We start from the raw sequence: 18,184 nt of genomic DNA, 5'->3' as shown, positions 1-18,184 counted from the left end.
ATAAAGAAACGAAACAGATCAAATATTTTGTGGAGTATTTACTCCACTATTTATTTTTGATAATACTAAGACGTGTTTTTTAGTTTGTTCCCTATCAACAACCACACATGTTCTGTTCGTGTATCTAGTCGGCCCATTCGTTAGGCGGGCACGCAGTGACGTGAACCCGCTTGCTTGTGTAATTTTTGTTGAACGCTAAGCAGAAACATTTGCACAGCGGCGAAGGACGGTGTTTTATCTAGGTCGTCAAGAAAGAATCCTAAAATGTTGGCTTCACTTGTTGCAAAAAGAGTAAGTTATCCTTTTATAACTATTTACTTATGTGTTCCTCGAAATGTGACCTCTGATATCAAAGACCCTTTGCTTTGCTAAGGTTACCCAATAGATTTGAGTCTGATTTTAAGTAAAAGAAAAACAAACACCAAAACTTCTATATTAAAACACGAGTCCAGTTTCCTAATACCGCAACTTAAATCTTGTCGCTATTTTCAATTTTCATGGTACGTTCTTCTGTTAGGGGACTGTTGTACAACAGGACAGATGGTGATGTTACACAATTCTCACCTGCTTTTTGGGATTTAAAGGTTCGCTCTCCCTTGATTCAAAACAAACCGTGACAGATAATAAGATATAGGTGTTGCTTTTGAAACGCCTTTGAACATTTGGGAGTTGTTGTGATCTATATTGTGAGTGTGTATAAAACAGAGTTCAGTTTAAGTCAAAGACTGTTCTTCTATGCCATTTGGCATTTATCCAACCACATCCTCTGCATACTTTTCTGTCTTACCAATTACATTTATGTACTTGTTAACTCCATCCATTAGTGATAGGTTTGCTTAAAAAAAAAAACAACAACAAACAAAAAAAGATATTTTTAAAAGGAAACCTTTTAAAATTGATAAAGTAATACACCAATGGAAATTCCTTCTCCAGACAAAGCAGCTCAAGCTTAGGGATGTATATCTACAGAATTAGCTCAAAGTAACCAAGTCATTCTAACTTGATGTTTAATCAAAAACCAAAAATTAAGAAACAAAAAGCAGATGTGGGTTCCACAGGAAAAAAAAAACACACCAATTATTGTAGTCCTCTACATATAAACATATAAAGAATAAAATTAGGTCTTTAATATAAAATGGAGATGTATTTATCAGAGGTTTATTTCTAAGAAAAACGTAATTTCAACTTTTTTATGAATTTATTCTGTTATGGATTTACATAAAGCCAATGAAGAGAAGCTGAAATAAAAAAAATAAAAAAGTAGGATCTAGTTGGACCTCGCACTGCAGCACATGGGAATCGACCGAAGGGTTATTACTAAATAACAATGTCACTATTACAATTTCCTTGGACTTCAATTGTTTAAGTATATCATCTCCTCTTGTTTTGCAACATAAAACGGAAAGCTTTAAAACGACAACTTGTCCTATTTCGATGGTGACAAGAAAAACGACTTAAATGGCTTTTGTTTCCTGTCAGGTGGTAACAGGGATGTGCCAATCAGTTTGGAGACCAGCCTTAACAGGGATGGTCACATCTCGAGGTTACAAAGGAGATGCTCCTGATGACAACAAAGCGGACCTGCTAGAGATCCCCCTACCCCCCTGGGTTGAGAAGACAGATGAGCCCATTGACATCAAGAGGCGGCGGCTCCTCTATGAGAGTCGCAAGAGGGGGATGTTGGAGAACTGCATACTACTAAGGTTGTTATCTTTTTCTTGTATTCTCTGTTTGGCTCAATTTTACTTCTTTTAAAGTTGCTTGTCTACTGCAGTATCTAAACATTGATATTTTTCAAGCTAGCTGTATTCAGATTGGTCTGTCTAACAGGAAACCTTGTGTAAAACAATCTAAAATCAATTCTTTGGTGATAGATTTTAAAATCGGATATGGGAAACCAAAAAACAGCAAAATTTTTGTTGTTTTGTGCCTGTCTGTAATCAGTGCTTACCAGTTTTCAGAAATGATCTGCTATCAAAATAACTGTAGTCAAATTGAAGCCTTTGGTATTTGTTTAACAACCAAATTGAATCATTTGAACCAGATATTCAAAAGTATCAGAACAGATGTGTTTGTCAATTTATGATTTGGTGTTGCTGTAATTTTTGCTGTGACACTTTCTTTGTGAAGAAATTGCTGAGTTTATTGAGTTCCTTGTGCCTCTTGCAGCCTTTTTGCAAAGCGATACCTGAATACGATGACTGATAGCCAGTTGCAGCAGTATGACAGGCTGATCAATGAACCAAGCAATGACTGGGATATCTACTACTGGGCCACGGGTGAGAAAATGATTGTTTTTTTTTTGTGTGACTCATTTGTTTTTGTTTTTCCCGAGAGTAAACATTTCCAAATAAGTCTCAAAAAGTCATAGCTTTCCTCTACCACCTCTAAATGAAAATTAAAATGTTGTCAATACACCCTGTTCTGGTCTTAAAATCACTCTAAAACACGTCATCAGCTAAGGTTAGAAAGTCAACATCTGTGAGCACTGTTAGATAAAAACTAGCCTGCAAAACTGGAAACCATATTTAGGTATTATTATTGCAAGGTATAATTCTATATAAAATGTGTAAAGGAACATCACCGCTACCATTTTTTCTGAGTAATACCATTTGCACAAACCACTACTACTATGAAAATAACAATTTAAGTGTAAAAGGCAGTTACTCAAAATCATTGTTTGAAAATTGCCCCCCAGGTGCAGACTGTGCAGAGGGGCTCCTTAGACAATCCAGCACATAACTGCAGGGTGTAAGATCCTAGCAGGAAAAGCTTACATGGAGCGCCATATTGAAGTGGGTAGAATAGTGTACAGGAACATCTGTGCAGAGTATGGGCTGGAAACCCAAAGGTCAAAGTGGGAAACACCTCCAAAGACGATATAGTATGATCGAGCCAAGATCCTGTGGGACCTCCAGATACAGACAGACTGAACGGTAACGGCAAACCAACCGGACATTGTGGTGGTGGACAAAAAGCAAAGGAAAGCCATTTTGGTTGACATAGCAATATTAAGTGACTGCAACATCAGAAAAAAAAGAACATGAAAAATTAGAGAAATAACAGGGGCTCAGAGAAGAGCTGGAGAAAACTTGGAAGGTCATTGGGTCATTTGGGGCAGTGACCCTCAAACTTGAAGAGTGGTTACAGCAGATCCCTGGAAATACATCAGAGATCTCGGTCCAGAAGAGTGCCGTTCTAGGAACAGCAAAGATAATGAGCAGAATATTTGCAGCCCAGCATTCTGTTTACTTTTCATATACAGGCTTTCTACTTGTTTAAAAAAAAAATGAAACTATGGATCAGTCTTGGCCAGAATAGCTTTACTAAAGAGATGGAAAATTCAATAGGATTCTGTGGGTAGAATAAAGTTTACAAATAAGTTAAGTTTTCTATTGTACCTTTTATTTTTCAGTAGTTTTTCCTTTTTTCTTTTTCCAAAGGCCAGCATCTGTTGTTAGCTGAATATTTTCTTGGTCTTCATTTGTCTTTGTAGAATCCGCAGATGGAAATTGACATGAAAACATCAACCTATAATGTGACTTATATAATTTAAGTATAAATATTTGTATTTTAAAATATTAATTTTAACATAAATTATTTCATGTATGTGTTGTTTTTTTTATTTAAAAACTAGCTTATTCTTCAATTAGTGAAGTTACTTTGTGTCAGTAGAGTAGCTGGAAAATGTACTGTTATAAAAGTAACGATACTTCATTATAATTTTTTCCTATCCTAAAGGTTAATTGCGGTACTTAAATCTCAATGAGGAAATGTCCCTAGTAGAGGTTGAAATCACTAATGTTTTTCATGATCGATTTGTTAAGATAACCATATGATGTTTCCCGATAAGATCTGATCTTGTAAGATTTTAATTAATTTAATGAACAAGTCTGTGACCTGTGTGATGGGATATCATTTGCCCATCTCATTCACATCTATATCAAAAATTGAGCTTTTGAAGTAAAAACAAATTTACATCGATATCCTTAGTCATAAAATCAATATGTCGATATAGATAGTTGTTATAGCCTTAGTAAGAGCCTGTGGTTGAGCAGTACAGCCAAACAACGAAACATATTGTGAGAATCCTCTCAACATTTTATTTTTTTAGGGAATCAGGTCTGCCAGAATGGAGGCTCAAACACTGACCTTACTAAATAAAATAACTAAGTAGCTCGACAATAATCTCCTTGATGTTACCCGTTCCAGCTACCAAAATTTTGCTCACTGTTGTATTGTTTTTCTTAAATAGCTCACACAACCAGTCCTATTTCTGTTCCAAAATAATCATGGTCATTTTAAAAGAGCTCTTTTTTTTTAGTCCCTATTGTTCTTCTGCTATTTAAAATAAAAATTATCTAAATTATGTTAAAACAGTGTTACTCAATTTGCCATTTCCTTTTTTTGTTGTTTTTACAGAAGCTCAGCCCACACCGGAAGTCTACCAAGGAGAAGTTATGGAAATGTTGAAGGAATTCACAAAAAACAAAAACCACGAACAGAGATTAGATGCACCCAGTTTGGAGTATCTGGAAAAAGGAACCCAGTGAGGTCCTTTACCATCTGGACACTTCATTCAGTCTCATTGAAGGTGCTCATATAAAACATTTATCTATTGAAAAACAACACGAATGATGCTAGGAATACATTGTCACTTTTCCCTCGCTTCCATGATATGATTTAAAAATAAATGGCATGTTCTCCACTCTTATTTGCTTTGGCTATTGTCAGTAGAAGAGGATGATGGAAAACAAACCAACATCTGTTAATAAGAAAGAGAATTTTCCGGATCAATATAAGTACCATGATCTTAATAGTTGTGTTATAAATATATCAGCCATAACTGTATTTAACTTGCTTTTTTATGAGATGCTTTTTGGGAAAATAAAATATGACATTTTCTTGTCTGACTTCCTGATGACTGTATTGTAAGGTTTTGAATAAACGTTGAGCTGCTCTTGTGGAATCATGATTTGCTTGGTGTACTGCATGAGTGGATCACATGATATGATACTGTGACTGACAGAGCGCCTATTCTCTGAGTTGCATAATGAAGGTTGTAACACGTGTGCCATTTTCAGACACCAGATGGCACCATATTGCTTTCCTTTCTTGGTTAAAATCACCTGATTATAGCCACCTTACTGATCTTGTCTTAGGAAAGATGATTTAAAATAATTAAAGAAATTATATTTTCATAGAAACATGATCTAAACTACTATTATAATTTTAATTGGACATTTTACATGCAATTGCTCAAAAAAAAAACAACCTTATTTTACATAAGTACATTCTGTTCCTTGACAGGAATCATAAATTGGTCATCCAACTGTGAAATATATTTATGGTCTATTTTATAAAATGCATGATAAGAACAAAGATTAAACTAAATCTTATAATTATTAAAATATAACAGGGTTTTCCTGTTTTTCATGTTGTACTACACGTTCAGCATTTGTGGACTGTGGTGAATGTTTTTTGTCTGCCTGTGTGTCATGTTGGCTCATTGGAACCTTGTACTGATTGCAGTAGGGAGATGCCCTCTGGCCATGAGATGTGCACAGAATTTCAAAGCAGATGACAAGCTGGCTTGTGGACGTCTACAGAATTATGATGTAGGCGTGCTCCTAAGTCAGTGTCAGTAGCCAGCATCAGAAGAAGGTTTGTTTATATTTTATTGTCCATATCCTCACAAAAAGACGTGCAATGATTAAGGATGACCTTCATTTTTTTTCTTTCTTTTTTTTTCTCAGCCTGTCCTAAAATAGACGTGAGATGATGTCAGAAGGGTTCCCCTCTGTGTTTTATATGCTCTTCAGCCATCTGTCTCTTTGTTAACCTTAGTCAGTGTTGGATATTACCCAGAACATCTCCCCTTAAAGTGTTTCCAGGCATATTGAACCACTTTTCCAAATTCTATATTCTTTCCACATTTATTAGAAGCCTTTTGCCCAAAAGGAGCTGGTAAAAGTGAATACAATAGATGTCATAGAAACTAAAATATTGAAGCTCTAAATTATACAGATAAGAAATTTGATTGAGAAAGCTTCCTGGAGAGGTGGCGAAACATCTGCAAATCTTGGAAAGTCCAGTGGATTTTTTTTTTTTACTTTTACGGACAAAATATACAGAAAGAGCTGTAGGATTTTTTAACGTGTTTTCTTCAGATGTATGAGAAAGAGTTGTAAGACAAAAGTCTGTATAACTAAGATTTGAAAACCTTTCAAACCCTGACGGCATTTTGATCAGATAGAACCAAACATGAACTTGAGAGTCATAATCACAAATCACAAAAAACACTTAATTGTACTGTGCAAACACCACATTGACACATGCTGGTGGCAGTGGTGTGATGTGGGTTAAAAGCAGCGCTTTAAGATGGTCAGAATTACACCATTTTCTTTAACCCATCCTATATTGTAAGCGAAGGCGGTGCTACATGTATTTTACTATAGACTTCCAGATGAATCATTTGACATTGGGGTTAGTAAATAGCAGACTGATTAGGTGAATCTGCAACAGCACACACTTTATTCACAATATATGATGGCTAACACAATATGGTAAAGCACACTTGGTATACAATCATGTGCCTGATGAGTGAGGAAAGTCATCCTGGCTATGATGTTTACCTGGCTCCAAAAGGACTCATACAAACTGTAGCAGAGTTTAATGATAACAGCAGAACTCTGAAGAGTCCTTCACTACACAGGGACATGGAGATCTGACTGAAAATTAGCGCATCCAAGCAGAATCTGATGATGCAAAAATATTTGTGACATATTTTTTGATAAAAGGTAAGATGAGAGAAAAACAACTTACTCTTTTTTGCACCAACAACGGTACATAAAGGCCCACTCTAACACAAGATAACTGTGTTACCTATCATGGAGGACAATGAACGAAGACAATAGATTTTAAGAGGGATTCTAATCAAGAAACAAATAGGGTGCAAACAAAGTACAAATAAGCAAATAACAACAATGGTGAGTTTAATAAAGAACTATGACCCAATGTGTAAATGATGTTATAATAAAGCTGTCCTATTTTCACATGATAGTATATCAACTGGGACCCAATGTGATAAATAACCCACCCCACAGTCTGCTTTTTCTTTTTATGAGGTGCACTCGAACAGGATAACCAGCCTTAGATTTTGCTGAAATTTATGGACAGCTCAGGGAGGTGATGTTAGCATGTTGCATATATAATCTTACAGCACAGAGCATTACCTGATGTGATCCTCCATTGCCATCTGATATTGCTCTTTCTTTTCTGCCTTTACTTTTTGAAGGCTGAACATCGGATATTTTCTCACACTTTGCCATTCCTTTTTTTTTTAGTTCTTGTTAACAACAGTGAAACAAAGTGTCTCAGACTGTTTAAAGAAACAGTAAAAACAGCTGAAGCAGAAATCAGAATAACATTCAAACTACAGTTTGAATGTGTGGCAAGGTATAGAACAGATGGTCCTAAAAGGCAGGATTCAATCCCCAAACGTCTGGATGTAAGTCATGCGCCAAAGGGATAACCTTTGTAACCAAGGTGCATCATCAGGCCAAGGTATAGAGACAGACCCCAGACTGTCATATATGCAAGCTTGTTCTTGAATCACACTTTTAAAAAATATATAGCCATTAAAAATAAGCTACACTAATGTGCATATACAAATTAAGTTATGTTTATCAATATTAATAAGAATTTTTTTTTATAACGTTATCTTTCATGTTCACATCATCAGGCTTGAAGTTAACATAAGTAGCCTCATGATGATAGTTTGAATTTGGCCTAATAGATCTGATTTAGAACTGGTTTTAGATTCTTGTTTTAATTAGATCTATAGATCAAAAGGTGAAGCTGTATAAAAAATGTTTCCAATGCTTCTGTCATGTACCAGCAGTTTTTCCACACTAAAATAAATGTTTTACTAATAGATAAAACAAAGGCATTTGTTCCAGGTAGATGAAGTTATGAATTTTCCAAAATATCAGTCAGCCTACACCCAAAATTTTGGGGTATATTTGGGAAAGTTGAAGAAGAGAGGCTAAATTTTTCAGCGTCATAGATAATCCATACTTACATTCACATCAACGCACAATGACTCTATGGTTCAACCAATGTATTTTTTAGAAAGACTTGTCCATGACCAGGCATGAGGACAAAATTGTTGGTCCATGTTCGTTTAAGGAAATAAAAACCCACAATGGTCACAGAAATATCTTTAATCATTTGAGAAGGAACTTTTTGGGTAGGTGCATATAACATAAAGCATATCAAGAAAATAACCCAGTCCGTTCTGTGAAACATAGAGGAGGCTCTGTTATGTTCTGTGGCTGCTATGCTTCATCTGGCTTGGGTGTCTTAAATCTGTGCAAGATGTGATTAAATCTCAAGACTATCAAGGGATTCTGGAGAGAAATGTGCTGCCCAGTCTCGGAAAGCCTGGTCTCTGTCATATGTCATGAGTCTTCAACAGGATAATGACCCAAAAGCAAGAGCTAAAAACAGCCAAGAATGGCTAAGAGGAAAACCCTGGACTATTCTATGGCCTTCTCTGAGCCCTGACCTAAATCTTATTGAGCATCTTGGGAAGAAGTTGAAACATGTCATCTGGAAAATGCACCCTTCAAACATACGATGACTGCAGCAGTTTTCTAATGAGAAGTGGGCCAAAATACCTGCTGAGAGGAGCAACTGTCTTTCAACCTGTAACTGTCTCATTGACAGTTACAGGTTATAGTTAAAAAGCAATGTCAGACTTTTATTTGTTCATCTCCATAACATTTTTCATCTATTATTACTTTAGTCGGATTCAAGTTATTTTTGGAAGGTTTTCTTTCATTGAACAAGAGGTAAGAACACATTTGTCCATGTGTGTACATTTAAAATAAAGGCAAAAGAGCAGCGGAAAAGCTTTCTTAGAATTTTAAAAACTTTTTCCAGATACATTTGGCAAGCATAATCAAGTCAAAATGTGAGATATTTAATGAGCTTAGGATGAGCCTTATATTTTTAGGCTTTCTGCTGCGTTTATGTTTTCATCCTTTCCCTGTTATAGTTGCATTCATTTAGGTTTTACCATGATTGTTTATGCTTTTTTGTTCTGTTTTCTTAAACTAATGCTGCAGATAATATTGCTGTTTTGGGCTATTGCCTTTATTTATTTTATTTGTCTTTTCCTCTTGGCCTGCAATTTATTTCTTTAATCAGCTTCCTTTAATAATTAGTCTTCTATCTCATTTTCCCTGCCTTCATTTAGCCTCAGCTCCTTCACATGATCTATTATCAGCTCCTCTGACACATTTGTCATTCTCTTCCCTGCCTCAGTATATAAACACACTCTTACTCTTTATTCACTGGTGGATTCTTCACTTCCTCTGCCTTACTCTCCAAATTTCTCTTTTGTTGTATTAAATTAACCCTTATTTTTTTTATCTTTAAAAGGTAGTTTTTACCACAGGCATGATGTGCACTTGGATCTTTTAGTATCACAGCAACAACAGAATGCTAATAGAATTACTAGGTGCTGCAAGAAATCATATGTTTAAAGGGTGCATACTTTAGCTACCAAGGTTAAAAGAGAATAGAATAGAATAGAACAGAATATAATGGAATATAATGGAATAGAATAGAATATCACCTTATTGTATCTGTGTGGGGAAATACAACTGTATTAGAGGCAAATACATGTAAGAATAAGCAATACAAACCATGAGTTAACATTAAACTCGGGATTAAATACATATGAAAACCTATAAAATAATGAAAATATCATTTGCAGAATCTGGGAAATGTGCATTTCAAAATGTATATTAACAAACAAAACATTACAATCTTTTTTTTTTTTAATAGGTTATTGTTCTTTTGGATAGTTTACTTCTAGCATGTTTTAATTCCAGTGAGATTATGCAGGAAATAATGCATTTATTTATGGGAGAAAAAAACTGGTTTTTTTTTTATCACAAAAACATCACACACTTATGAGAGCTACTGTGCATAACATGGTCACACCTCAGCAACCTCTGTCTATGTTCTTAACGGCCTTTTTTGTGTTCACACTTTAAAAAAATAGATTGGATAAAAATAAACACATCTGTACAAGATTAAAAAAGAAATGTATTAAAACATTTTACATGCTATGTAAAACAGGAGTGGGAAGTCTAATTTGTAAGTAGGTCATATTATTTTTTTTAGAAAACTTGATGGACAATAATTGAGCATCCTCCACAGTGGCTGTAAAAAGAAAGAGGAAAAGGATTCCACCTTAAGAGCCCACATGCAGGGTGGGCACAATTCCCTTCTTTCTTGCTCTGAGGCTTGTTTAGAGTGTTTATTCAAGTTTCCCACGCACACCCACTGCGCCTATCTGTAGCCCAGCGCTCCTGTCATCCTCTGCTTCTGCTTCCTGTGTCGTGACAACTCGGTTTTATCCTCAGCGCTGCAGACACCCTGGAATTTCTGGCTCACGTGCTTTCACTTTCATCTAGCACCACCGGCAGCATGCATGTCCCATCATCTTAACAAGTTTGCTGCTGATTTGTTCAATGATGATCAGAGATGAAGATAGCTCTCCATTTTTAGAGAGGTGTCAGACCAAATGAGTTGGTAAATTAAACACTTCCTGGCGATACACCAAACACCATTTTTCTCCGAGATGCTATCACTCTTTGAAAGCTTATTGAAACCAAAGTGTAGGAGGCAGAGGAAGCTGTTTCCTTAATTAGATATGTGCAATAACTTCATACAACTAAAAAAACAGCCTCCAACAGAGCTTACACTGTGGGGGAAAAATACACGGCAAACATTATGATAAAATCAGAACTCTAGGGTTTATATGCCATCTTTAGGATGTTGCGTTACATTTTCTTTTAAAGGGGTCATAGAATGATTATATAGGGTATTTGGTGCTGGTCCTTAAAGTCTCTGAATAGGGTGTGTAACATTGGTTGGGCTGAAAAGGGCATATTTGCTGTTCTATGCGCCCTAATGCAAGCATGGTTAAAAGCCCTAGAATGAAAAGACAGGGTTTCTTCCTTTTATGGTATTCCCATGAATATTTAGATGAGCTGTGTGCTGATTGGTTGGTTTATAACGAGCAAAGCTGCATCATAGCAACAAGCACTCAATCACTGAAACATAGGGTGACCAGACATCCTATTTTTCATTTTCTTAAAAAAAATGTTCGGGGCAAATTTCAAATAATTTTTAATTATTTGGCAAACTGGTTGGATGAGGATATTAAACTTCTACTATGTCTGATAATTGAAACAGAAACAAGTATAACCCTCAGACTACAGGTTCACCAGACTGCAGTGATTGAGACTAGTCTCTATTAGGAGTTAATGCAAGAACTTGTCTGAAAAATATCTGCAGTTCTTGACTTTTGAATGCAAATTAAACATTATGGAATAACAAAAGCAAATGCCGGCAAAAGCAAGAAAATCTGTTGTCTTTCCTGCACATGGAATCATTCAGCATGTTAAAAGTAAAACAATGTATAACATGATCTTGGCACTGAGGACTGGCTTAATTGCTCATTTCATTTACCTAACTCTGCCCAGTTTCTCATCACTGTTCATCTGATTCACCTGCTCCTGCCTCTATTTAAATTGCTTGTATGCAGTTATTATTCTTGTTTTCTCTTGCCAGTGGTGAGAGTGTTTTTAGAGTTCCTTGATATTTCTGATTACCTGATCCTTACCTGTTCTGCCTCTCAACCACTTAGCTTGCCTGAACTTTGGACTCATAGACCTCTCATCCTGCCTGTTCCTGCTCTGAACTGTTTGCCTGACCTGGCTTCTGTCTCCTGCTTGTTCTCTGTTCTCAGAGGCTGCAGTGTCTAGGAGACTCTGCTCATCTTTTTGCAGCCCACCAGCTGGATCCTTCCTCATGCTCTGGGCATGGACTGAACTCTAAAACCAGGTTAGTGACTCACGCTTTCATAATCATCCTCTGTCAGATTATCATGGTCACTAACCTGTGTTTCTCTCCTGCAGAGATTCCTGCCTTAGATGCATATGGGGAACCGCAGATCCTTGTTTTAAATAAACGCTTTCGAGTAATCCACTGTTTGTCTGGCCTTGAATACTGGGTCCTCTGTTCTTAGTCATGACAACATAAGCATTACTGCGCTCATGTAAATTAGAATAATAGCTTTTTTTTTTAAAGAGCCAAAATAGAATATTGAAAGATGAAATCTTTTTTTTGGTGGGGTTTTGTGAAATAGCTTTCAGTCAACAGTATGTGGGATGACTTGCAGTCAAAAGGCTTTCTAGAACTGAAGCTCATCCTCTATAGCCTCTCTTTATTTCTCCCGTCATGAGTTGTTGGTGATAACCAGGGAACAAGAACCATTATTTATGCAAACTAATTTTAATAAAAACATAGGTCTGCTGAAAGTAAGGTATTGAAAACTTAACTATTTCACAAATTCCAACTTCAATAATCAAAAACTATAGTTTAAAGAAAATGACTTTCCTTTTGTAGCATGTAAAAATGTACTGCCTATGCCAAGGCAACAATAGAGTTTATAATTTAAATCTGCTTAAATTACTTTTGTTACCACAGTTAGCATGCTATTGATTTCTTTTTTTTAAGAATCAGGTTCCATTTTTATAAATCACTGTAATATCTTCTCTCATATCAAACAACTCACCATCTCCAAAGCTGCATCTAATCTCACAGCAGAGCCTTTAGAATGAATCTTTATCGATAAAAGATTTTTAAAAATCTATAAATTGAGTAAAAACAGTGCTTTAGAAAGTTTATATCAATACCAGACCAGAAGAATATTTGTTTTATATACACATTTATATCATTATTTACACTGTACAGAATAATAAAAAAAAAAAAGTCATGGCTGATATTCAACATTGTGCACCCCACGGATGTGTGATCACAAGAAAAAAAGAGTGAAAGAGGAGTTAGTGATCCTGAGGACAGAAAGATATCAACTACCCCAATAAATATGTTCTTTTTTTTTTTTTTTTACATACAAGACACTTCACGATAATTCGTACATCAGATAAATCAAAGTGTTGCCAGTAAACCTCTCTTTATTTCCAGCGGTTCTTTAATAGAATGCCCTAGAATAGATGTATGAGCTTGTTTGGCAAACTTTGATAGTGTTGTTGACTATGTAATGTTTAGAAAGACACATTTCAGCTCGATCTCTAAAATAAATAAATAAATAATAATAACTAAAACCCTAATTAACTTACATTTAACCAAATATTTGTATACAAGATATACAAAGACACATGACCCTTTTTCCTCTCTGTCAGAAATTATTTAAATCTGTCTGATGATGATAAAATAGCATTATTGCTCTTTTCTAGACACCAGAAAATGGAGTTATACTTTTTAGAGAAGTTATTTATTACTGCAAGAATGATTTCTTTGCCGTCAAACAATTTAGGAAGCTGAGATGTTAGTGTAAAGGCCATCTATGCTTCTGATTCTGAATCTTTAGGTTAAATGGAGCCACATCTGTGGATGTAATTTTCAGCAACAACTCAAATGCACTACTTCTAAGGTAACAGAATAATCCAAGATATTTATAATGGAATCACTAACCTTTGCTGTTTGAATGAATCTTTCATATTCTTAGTATCTGCCATATTTTAAACATTAAAATTTTAAACAAGTGTAAACATCGTGGGAATGTTTAACCTTCACCATTCATTGAGGAGAAGGATTCAGAGCTTGTGAGGCAAAAATCTTTTAGAGCATAGCCTTCAAATTACTTTGTGAAGATGTTGACTAAATCTGCTTACAGATAATCATCAATAGTAAAACTCTTGTACAAACATGGAATCAAGGGTCACTTAGAGATGAAGAATCCATTTAAAAAACAAATAAAAATAAAGCCGAATAATAAAACTTTAAAATCAAGAAGTCGAATGGCATAAATGGGACAATGACCCTAACCTTAATGAGGATGATAAATTATTTACACTGTGGAAGTCAAAGTGTTTCAGACTTGTGATCACAAAGCTCTGGCCAACGAAAAAGTTGTGTGATGTTCCAAATATTAAACCCAATTTATACTGTTTAAAGGTCAATTCTAACAAAACAAATACAAAACATGTACACCTCTGAATCTGATATAAAAGATCTGAAAAATAGTCATTATTCTAGTGTTTAGCTAAATATCCGAACTGACATAAAGGTTATGTGTCTTTTTATGCAGTGTATGTAAATATTTGGTTTCAATCATATCTTTACTAAATAATTTAAATGCATTAATTTAAATCGTTTCCTCATGAGCTCTGAAATGGAGTGCTCTTTAATCACTATTTAAATAAAAAGTCTCTTGTCTGAGACAGAACGCCTTTAAGACACATGAATGAATCTATTGCTCCTTATTTCTAGGAGCTTCTCAACTTTCTCCCATGACCTGAGACTTAGCTATGAGCTCTGTGAATAGCTGACGGTTGTGATTATCCTATTTTTTACCCTTTTTACCTCAACACCCCTCTTCAACCTCTACATAGACTGAGTGGTAGGGCATATGGTGAAGAGCAAGGCGTGGCAGAGTTAACAAGGCACACGCAGCACGCTTTGTGCCAGGAAGCATGTGTGCACGGCAGGGGCGTTCTGGTGCAGCGTCAGTTGAGATGTTAAGGAGACGCCTTTTTGGCTGAGTGAGATGAGATCAGACAGAAAGGGCGGAGCTGACATTTATGATATAACACTGGAAGCTGCTTTGGTATAAACATAAACTCCGGTTAATGATAGTGAGATTGAGGAGGTTAAATCTCGAAATTTTAGGCTTATTTTTTTTTTTTCTTTAGAGATATTTGCATCTCAAGACATACAGGACAGAAGAAAATAACCCTGCTATGATCAGAGGTCTGCTCTAGCATAGTCCCTAACAAGTGCAGTAGGTCATATAAATACGGACAATCTTTAGGAAAACAAAACAAAAAACATTTCGCTTTGTACATTTAAATTTATACAGATTTAGAAAACAGTAAACAGTGTCAATCAATGTCAAAATGGTAAATTCAAACTTACTGTGGACACACAGAGTAGAAAGTCTGAACACTGACACTCACACAAAGTGAAGATTCACTTACACGCCTCCAGAAGACCAACACAAACTGTGGAATGTAAAAGTTCTCCCCTCCCCTAAAATTTGATTATTCTAATTTGTTTTCACTCAAGTGATCAATACATCCCTCTATGGGGCTTGATGAAGGTCAAGCTCAGGCAGTAAAACAAGCACAGAGGAAGCCGACCAGTACTTTAATCAGACCCTAAGCCCAAACAAAATCAGCTATAACTGAGTCTGGGCAATGCACTGCTGTGCTTTAAGGCACAGCTCAGTCCATCAGTGCTTAACAAGCACAGTGTGGTTTTGATTTACTGGAATGTGTCATTGTTTCATCATTTAGTTTCTGTTTTATTGCCTGTCTGTATTTAATTAGAAAACAAGAAAAGGAAAATATAAAAAAAGATTTACTTAGATTTTTCCTTTTCAGTGAATCCCTGTAAGCTCATTACGTCAAAGTGGAAAAACCTAAGCTCAACATCAGCTATAAACAAGAAAGAAAGGACCTCCAGCCACCTTTCTGTATTATTATATTTAATAATTTGTCTACCTCACCTGCTGCTATTTGGGTGTGTTTCATGTAACACTTTCCATTAATAAATATCCAGTTTGTAATTTGTCTTTCTATCTGTTTCTTTGTCCTGGCAGTGATTTTGTATTTAAATGCAACTTACATTAATTAACATAGTTTATCATTATCATGCTTGGCCTTTTTTATTAAGACTTATCACTTAAAAAAATACTAAGTTAAAAAAATATTAGGATTATTGTCAAGATGACAAATTTGCTTCAACCATACATCTTTAAGGATCCACTATAATCTGACAGTTAATACATTTATACGTTCTGTACTCTCTACTAAGAAATTTCTAACATCATTATGATGTGATAATTGGGTGATTGAGGTCATTGCAATAAATTTTTTCAACATATAGATTTGATAAAAATTCAAAACCTGGTAACAAAGTGTAAACAGCCATTAAATAATTCTTCTTTTGCTGCAGTGACAAAATCCATTGTATTATGTGCACACAAAAAAACACAAGTTTATGTAAAATAATAGGTAAGTTCTTTTAAGAACTGATATGCAATAACTTCTCCTGATTATTTAAGTCACTGCTCAAAATAAACACCGGAAAATGTGCCGGAAATTAGAAATCAAGAAATAGATACACAAAAATTGTTTAGCTCACATTTTATCATATAAAAACTCAGAAGCAGTGTTTTAAAAAGTCTAAACCAACTAGAACAAAGTCTAAACCAAAGACCAAAGTTTATTCTGCATCCACTCTTGTGTGTAGGATGATTAAGGGAAGCAAAAATCAAACCCCAATTTTTTTTTTCATCAAAAAATTATTTGGATAGTGAGCTGCAGCATTTTTTTCTGCTGTAATAAAACAGGAATTTATTTTAAGGCTTTTTGCACATCTCTATCAGAATGAAGCGTGACAAAAGTATAGTTATATACCAGGTGGAAATTACAAAGGTCTGCCTGAATTTATAATTTATCATGATAAGGATATTTATTTCTCTCCATTTGGCAGTGCAGGCCTAAAATACTCCCTCACACACACATACATACATATATGTATCCACACTACCACACAAATGGGAGAGGCTTTTTGCTTATTTTCTTTCTGGAGGATTTCTTTAAAAAAAATAAAATAAAATAAGGTACAATAATCACTTTACTCCTCTTTTTTTTTTTCTAAATGGAAACATATCTTCCACACTTGCCTTTTCAGACCAGTGTTAAATGTTCATGTCCATGCCTCCTTTTTTTTGGGTTGAACATCATTTGGGATTACAGCACGTCACGCACATCACGCACAGACGACTAAAGGGTTCCAGCCATGGGAGAATTACAGTGGTGGCAGTGAGAAAGGGAAACGTTCAAAGAAAATTTAAACAACAGAGTCCACTTCCAGTCCATTTGAAATTCAGTCCGTCACTCCTTCATTTCCTGATTTGTTTTTTGTTTGTTTGTTTTTTTTAGGCATTTTGAAGATATGCAGGATTAGAGATGGAAATAGAAGGAGCAGAGATATCAGATGTGAGGTGATACATGATTCCCACAGGTCACCCTTATGCTCAAACACAGTCCCTCTTGCTGCCACAGAGGATGATTTGACTATCAGTTTGATTCATTTTTGGTTGGTAGTTTGTATCCATGGGCAGCAAGAGCTACTGCTCTGATGTTAGGCTCTAGGAATGGCTGATATGATGGAAGAAAGACTGAAAGATATCTTGGGAAATAAATGGTACAGAAAGAGGGCACAAGGGAGCTAAGATATCAAAGACATTTTGAAGTTCATTCAGGCCGATGTAAAAGAGTCAGGTGGCAATCAGAACTTGACAAGGTGGTGCAATTTTAGGGCTGATTCACAAGGACTGAGGGCGAGGAATATCAAAGAGGCCTGAGAACAAAGAGGTGATACATGGTCGACAGCCCAACACTGCATTTAGGGAGAAGGGATGTGTGCTGAGACGCTCACGTTGACTTCCTGGTGGGGTGGGGTGGGGTAACACTTTAGACAGTTTGGCTCCTGGGCCCCTCAGGCTTTGAGAGAGTGCCACTGGGCCACGGTGGTACGAGGATGACTTATCATGTCTTTCCAGTGTTTAACCTCTGCTGGGCCACTCTTCCATGAAAGATAAATCTGGGAGACAAAAACATTTAATACCGGATGTATCATCACTCAACATCTGTGTTATTTATAATGAGCATTTTCCAAACCAGTTGGACATTTCATGAAAAGCTTTAAAAAGTATTCCCTAGAAAATTCATAACTGATCTTTGGATTAGATTTGAGGAAACACATTTTTCTCTAAAGCTCTAAATGCTGATTACTGAGCATGCATGGTAAAACAGGCAATGTACTATGATCGCTGTATGTAGGTGGATAATGTATATAGTTAAGGATGCTCAGAACGTACACCACCTGCAGTGACAGTGGATGTAATTGCTATAGCTCATCCAAGCTGCTCAGACAGAGTTTATTCTGTCACAGCCTGAAGGAGCAGAGGCTGACTATGATATATTTCCAGCATGTTACATAAATTCCTTACTTTTATAGGTAGAGTTAAAAATACAAGTGGGCGCTTGGTTAAAACCAAATAGAGTTA

General features: G+C 35.7%; 2 protein-coding genes across 2 annotated transcripts in view; one reads left to right on the top strand and one right to left on the bottom strand.

Moving 5' to 3' along the window:
• Positions 1-132: 132 nt before the first annotated feature.
• Positions 133-4,975, top strand: sdhaf2 (succinate dehydrogenase complex assembly factor 2). Its single transcript, XM_015401974.1, has 4 exons — positions 133-291; positions 1,480-1,703; positions 2,170-2,279; positions 4,423-4,975. The coding sequence occupies exons 1-4, from the start codon at positions 265-267 to the stop codon at positions 4,551-4,553; spliced, it is 492 nt and encodes a 163-aa protein (XP_015257460.1). The 5' UTR covers positions 133-264; the 3' UTR covers positions 4,554-4,975.
• Positions 4,976-12,840: 7,865 nt separating this feature from the next.
• The window catches only part of syt7 (synaptotagmin 7), an 84,639-nt gene continuing 79,295 nt past the window's right edge, over positions 12,841-18,184 (bottom strand). Inside the window, exon 10 of the mRNA XM_015401968.1 lies at positions 12,841-17,718. Within this exon, the coding sequence (XP_015257454.1) occupies positions 17,614-17,718 (105 nt within the window). The 3' untranslated portion in view covers positions 12,841-17,613. The remainder of the gene's footprint in view (positions 17,719-18,184) is intronic.

This window comes from Cyprinodon variegatus, unplaced genomic scaffold, assembly GCF_000732505.1.
Source record: "Cyprinodon variegatus isolate N-32 unplaced genomic scaffold, C_variegatus-1.0 Scaffold1279, whole genome shotgun sequence".
NCBI classification, from domain to species: Eukaryota; Metazoa; Chordata; class Actinopteri; order Cyprinodontiformes; family Cyprinodontidae; genus Cyprinodon; species Cyprinodon variegatus.
This window is presented reverse-complemented; position numbering and strand designations above follow the sequence as displayed.